Below are 6,171 nucleotides of genomic sequence, written 5' to 3'. Positions count from 1 at the left end.
GTGGTGGAGGGCAGTCATTGTACCTGTGAGCGTGGTGAAGGGCAGTTATTGTGCCTGTGAGCGTGGTGAAGGGCAGTCATTGTGCCTGTGAGCGTGGTGGAGGGCAGTCATTGTGCCTCTGAGGGTGGTGGTGGGCAGTCATTGTGCCTGTGAGGGTGGTGAAGGGCAGTCATTGTGCCTGTGAGCATGGTGAAGGGCAGTCATCGTGCCTGTGAGCATGGTGGAGGCTGGAACCCTCCAGGCATTTACCAAGTATTGAGATCAGCCCTTGGAATGCCATAGTATACAGACGAGGGGGCAAGTGATGGGAAATGAGATTGGAATAGATAGATGTTTGATCACTGACACAGACATGATGGGCTGAAGCGCCTCAGTCCATACTGTAAAACTCTCTGACTCATTGATTTTAGATGGTGAAGATCCTGATGAATATTCAGGTCGATTTTGGTAAATCAGGCGAAGTCGTAAATTTGAATGCAAGTCAACTTTCCATCCATTGACTCCATCTACACTTCTCACTGCCTCAGAAAGGCAGACAACATCATCAAAGACCCCTCCCACCCCGGTTATAATCTCTTCCAACCTCTTCCATCAGGCAGAAGATACAGAAGCTTAAACACATGTTCCAACAGACTCAAGAACAGCTTCTTCTCCACTGCTAGACTTCTGAATGGACCTCTCAAATTTCAAATTTAATGTTGATCTACTCTTTGTGCACCTTCTCTGCAGCTGTAACATTGTATTCCTGTTCTGTTCCATTACGCTTATGCACTTTGTATGGTATGATCTGCCTGTACTGCACACAAAACAAAACTTTTCATTGTACCTAGGTACATGTGACAATAATAAATCCAATCAAATCAAATCAATTTATTCATTCTAATTCATGGTAGTGTCTTAAACTCAGAAAGAGCACACATTTCTCAAATATGCAGATGAGTGGAAGCTTTTTGACTAGAGTATATTAAACAAAAAGGGAATGTGAAAACCTGCCTTAATTTACAGTGAAATTTACTGCAGACAGGCAGATAGGGTGGAAACACAATGACACATTTTCCCTGGATGGGGATGAAGTGGATCAGACTGAAGACACTGAGGACTTAAAGTAAACTCCATTTTCAGCCTCTCAGTAAGGCTGGTGGGACATTGAACAACTGTGCAATAGATGGTCATCATTAACCTGTCAATCAGACCCATGTGGAAAACTCATCCAACTCCAATTGTTGACAAAAGAGGGAGACTACAGGCACGACAGACAAAACCGACTGCTGCCTCAGGTCAGAGCTTGTCACATCAAAGGAGGGACTGGAGATACGTGTGTTCTTCAGCGAAAGATACATTGAGAGGTAAACTGCTCGAAGTAAAGCAAGGCAGTACATGGCATAGCAATAGTTAATTAAGTTATTGGCTCGAAGCAAGCAGAGTAATACGGGAACAGGAGGAGGCCATTCAGCCCTCAAGCCAGTTCCACCATTCAATGAGATCATGGCTGATCTCTGGCTAACTCCAAATAGCTGCATTCGCCTGTATCCCTTAATCTCTTTGCTTAACAGAGCATCATCTATCTCTGCTTTAAAATTAGCAATGGGAGCATGATGAGGGACAAAGCTTCACATGTTATAAAGGCAGCTCCAAAACTGAATTGAATCTTCCACGAGGAGAGAGTAATCTCATCAACATGAGTCTTTCTCATCAACACAAATCAGTTCAGAATCTATATAGGTCTCAGCTGATCCCAGTGTATGGTCCGGTCATTCCCAGTACCTCATCTGCTCGATCCTAGTGCAGGGTCTGATTGATCCCAGTGTGGGGTATGGTCTGTCCCAGTACAGGATCTGGTTGATCCCAGTATAGGAACAATAAACAGAGAGGCAGAATGTTGCTGAATTGTGATGTGGGGATTTTTTTGAGAGTCTCTCTGCTTTAAGACCCAGTAAATGTTCTCAGGCAGAATTAACACAGGACTGGTGTTCCTGTTGTGATTTTGGGATGATACCAAGATTGGGTTGGCAGTAAACTCACACGCACAGAGGGTCAAACACTGGCATCAGCTTCCTCATGTGTTAAAGTGGCAGCGCCAGAAAGCAGCACTTTGTAGCTGGCTGTTTCCTGACAATCCACTCTTTCTTGTTCCCATCTCTGACGTCACATGTTTAAAATTGACTCTCTGCTCAGTGATAAATCCAAGATCAAAAACTCACAGAGTTACAAATTCCTGCCTTTCATTTTCACATCGGTTTTGGAAGCATCAAAGCTTTTTGTTTATCACTAGCTAGTAGGGCTTTCTGACCAAAGCTCAAGTCAACAAGCACTTTCTAAATCTATAAAACAGACATGCACAACCCCCTTCTGTCTCATTACCCACACAGTGTTCAATAGAGAGTTAACAAAGAACCGTATTTCACCTAAACTGGGCACCAAACTGAATTTTTGAATGTCAGCTGGTATTTGGTCCCAAGGACTGAATCTTTCAGTAATTATCACCAAACAGTGTCAGGGAATCGACTCACAGTCACAGAGTAATAGGGCTGTACAGCATGGAAACAGACCCTTCAGTCCATCTCAGCCATGCTGACCAGATAGCCTAAATAAATCTAGTCCTGGTTGCCAGCATTTGGCCCATATCCCCCTAAACACTTCCTACTCACATACCCATCCTGATGCCTTTTAAAAGTTGCCCCTTGGGTCCCTTTTAAATTTTTCCCCTCTCACCTTAAACCCATGCCCTCTAGTTTTGGACTTCCCTATCCTGGGAAAAAGACCTTGGCTATTCACCCCATCCATGCCCCTTCTATAAGGTCACCCCTCAACCTCCGACGCTCCAGGGAAAATAGCCCCAGCCTATTCAGCCTCTCCCTGTAGCTCAAACCCTCCAACCCCGGCAACATCCTTGTAAATCTTTTCTGCATCCTTTCAAGTTTCACAACATCCTTCCTGGAGACCAGAATTGGACGCAGTATTGTAAAACCAGCTTCTTTTATTTCCATTCATTATTGTTTTGAAACATTAAGTAAGAAATTCCAGCCACATTTTTGAATAGAATAGCATTTTCTTATTGATAAATAAAGATTTGGAAAAAGAAAACAAAGTCCCTGAGTCTCGAATAAAAAACAGAAAGTGCTGGAGAAACTCAGCAGGTCCAATGAGATAATATTTCAACTCTGATCGGGCTCTTCAGAACTGGATATAGAAACTGAGGAGAAAAATGTGAAGAGTTTGATAATCTGGCGCAGTGAAAGGAAACTCCTTTAGTCTGTACCTTCCTAAATACATTGATCTGCTCAATACCAGGACCTATCTCACCGATGTATGATCACAGCCTTCCCTTTCCAACCCCTACATGTCCTTTTGAGCCATAGAGATGTAGAGCATGGAAACAGACCCTTCGGTCCAACCAGTCCATGCTGACTAGATTTCCTAAACTGACCTAGTCCCATTACCAGTTAGCAACAGGGACTCAGAATCCAGGATTACTTTTCCCTTTCCTGTTCCAGAGTTGATGGAATGAATACATACAGAGAGAGAGCCACACTATCCCCGTGCTAGATGCTGAGACCAGTTCAGTCAACACAGACCAGGGAGTGAGACTGCTTCCTCGAGTGAGTGGCTCTGGGTCCTGTGTTGTTGCTGACAAACCCCCCAGCCCCACACACCACCCCCCCCCACCAACAACCCCCACCCACCCACTGTCTCACTGAAGCAGGGGCTCTCCTCAGGGCTTTCTGCCAAATGACTGATTGCAGTGAATCTTGAAAACAGTCCTTGACTTTCGGGCAGATCATGGATTGATATCGATTATCCATTCAGGACTGAGATAAGTAGGAATTTCTTCACTCAGAGAGTGGGCAATCTTTTGGAATTCTCTCCCCGGGAGGGGTATGGAGGGCCAGTCATTGAGTAAGTTCAAAACAGATCAATAAATTCCAAGGTATTATTTACATCAAAGAATTGTGCGGGGAAATGATGTTGAGCTGGATGATTAGCCATGATCTAGAATGGTGGGATAGGTTTGAGGGGCCAAATTGCCTACTTCTGCCTCTATTTCCTATGTTCCTTCTGAAGACCATATTGTTTACTTTTACTGTTTTTTTATTGTGGTCTGAATTGGGACAATAACTATTTTACAACAAAGAACTAGGGAAGGAATTGCTGTATTTTTTTTAAACAAATGATGGAGCCTCCTTGTAGGTGTGGTGGTTACACTGCTGCTTTGTTCAACCAATGGCAGGAGATGTTTGTAAATGGCCCAGCGCCAGGGATCTGTGGACAAACTGAGATTCGGCTGGCGATAGGTGGCTGACTGGTTGTGGATTTGAGACCAGTATGGATGCCGAAAGCCATCAGACTAACAACAACCATCTGATTGGTTTCTAGGTAGCTGAACAGTTTCTGGCTGTGACATATACTGGCAGGAAATTTCACAATGCTTAAAAAGGTGGATGGTGTGTTGCTCTTCCTTGTAAAATGTCTAAAGTCTGAAGAAAGCCAGTCTTATTTTCTCTCACCAATTTCTGTGTGCTGTTGCTTTTAACCGATAAGTCTGAGACTTCATAATTTGTGAACCAGTCGCTCTATGCCCCCTGTGAAGATGTGAGAAAACCTAAAGACTGAAGAACTAAAGGGCTTGGAGAAACAAAAGTAATGCTCTATCAAATCCTGAGGACTGGTGCGAGTGAACTGTCTCCCCATACTTTTATCCAACTATCCATAACACCAATGTTTTGTCGGTGTCTTTGTGTGTGTGTGTGTGTGTGTGTGTGTGTGTGCGCGCGCGCGCGCGTGCGTGTGGGGGTCTGTGTGTGTGTTTGTGTGTGTGTTACAGTTTTAATGAGTGGGGTTATATGTTGACCGTTCAGAATTGTAAATCTGTGCTAATTCTTGTTGAGTGTAGGAGCCTGGTCCATATTTTTTCTAAGCTTGTGTTTAGCTGACAAATCAATCGGGAACTTCACTCACTTTGATAAAATTTTCAACTTCCCAGGATGACTCCAGGAATGGTGGGGTTGATTTCTAGCATAGGCCCCCATGAGGGGTAATATCCTTGTCATGGTAAATTATCCCAAGTGTAACTTTTCCAATCTCTAATCACTCAGGAAATTTCAGTGTGAAGGTTTGAGTCTGATTTCTTTTCATCTGTTCATTTCTAGTAAGCTACAGGATGTGGATGAAAAGCCTGATTCCTAAATGGAGGAATATTGTGGCTTTAATCATTAAAACATTCACCAGAATCTGGAGGATGCCTGGATAAGTTCTGCTGATGCTTTTTAAGCAGCTCTTTGTTGAATAAGATTTGCAAAAGGATCATTCATCTGTTCTGTAATTAATGATGTACATTTCAAATTGACCTTGTATTTAAAATTCCAAGAGGAAGAAGTTGTATGGGATATGAGCAGGGGACAGTGATTTGTTTAATGAATTTAAACAGACAGGGTAAAGGAAGAAATAAATGACTACGAGAATACTGAAGGTGTGGTTTTATGGACATTGTTTGATTGATTAACTGAAAAGTTTTGTTTATGAGCAGTTACAGGCAGATCATAGTAAGCAAGGACATATCGATCATAGGGTGAAAAAAAGAGGCATACAGGTTTCATTGCACAGGGTGCGTGCTAGGTGAGATCAATGTTAGCAAGATCAGCGTTATTTCAGGCTAGAGCATCCATTCATCAGTCTGATAACAGCTGGGAAGAAGCTGTTCCTGAACCTGTTGGTGCATGTGTTCAGGCTTCTGTATCTTCTGCCTGACGGAAGAGGATGTAGGAGATCATTACCGGGGTGCGATGGGTCTTTGATGATGTTGGCAGCCCTTCTGGGGCAGCGAGCCATGTAAATGGAGTCCATGGATGGGAGGTTGGCTTCCGCGATGGTCTGGGCTGTGTGCACCACTTTCTGTAGTTTCTTACGGTCCTGGGCAGAGCAGTTGCCGTACCAGGCCGTTATTGCACCCGGGCAGTGTGCTTTCAGTGGTGCATGTGTAGAAATTGGTGAGGGACCTTATGGACATGACAAATTTCCTGAGCTGCCTGAGGAAGGAGAGGCATTGTTGTGCCTTCTTAGCCATTGCATCTACATGGGAAGTCAGGGACAGGTTGTTGGTTATCGTCACTCCAAGGAACTTGATGCTGTTCACATTCTCAACCACAGTTCAATTAATGTAGATGGGGGTGTGTT

General features: G+C 43.8%; 1 protein-coding gene across 1 annotated transcript in view; it reads left to right on the top strand.

Moving 5' to 3' along the window:
* The window catches only part of abch1 (ATP-binding cassette, sub-family H, member 1), a 60,921-nt gene that overhangs the window by 21,426 nt on the left and 33,324 nt on the right, over positions 1 to 6,171 (top strand). Inside the window, 1 exon segment of the mRNA XM_020520723.2 lies at positions 5,148 to 5,253. Within this exon segment, the coding sequence (XP_020376312.2) occupies positions 5,148 to 5,253 (106 nt within the window).

Source organism: Rhincodon typus, chromosome 9 (genome assembly GCF_021869965.1).
Source record: "Rhincodon typus isolate 14 chromosome 9, sRhiTyp1.1, whole genome shotgun sequence".
Classification (NCBI taxonomy): domain Eukaryota; kingdom Metazoa; phylum Chordata; class Chondrichthyes; order Orectolobiformes; family Rhincodontidae; genus Rhincodon; species Rhincodon typus.
Note: the sequence above shows the minus strand (reverse complement) of the source record. Positions and strands in the feature narration are given on the sequence as shown.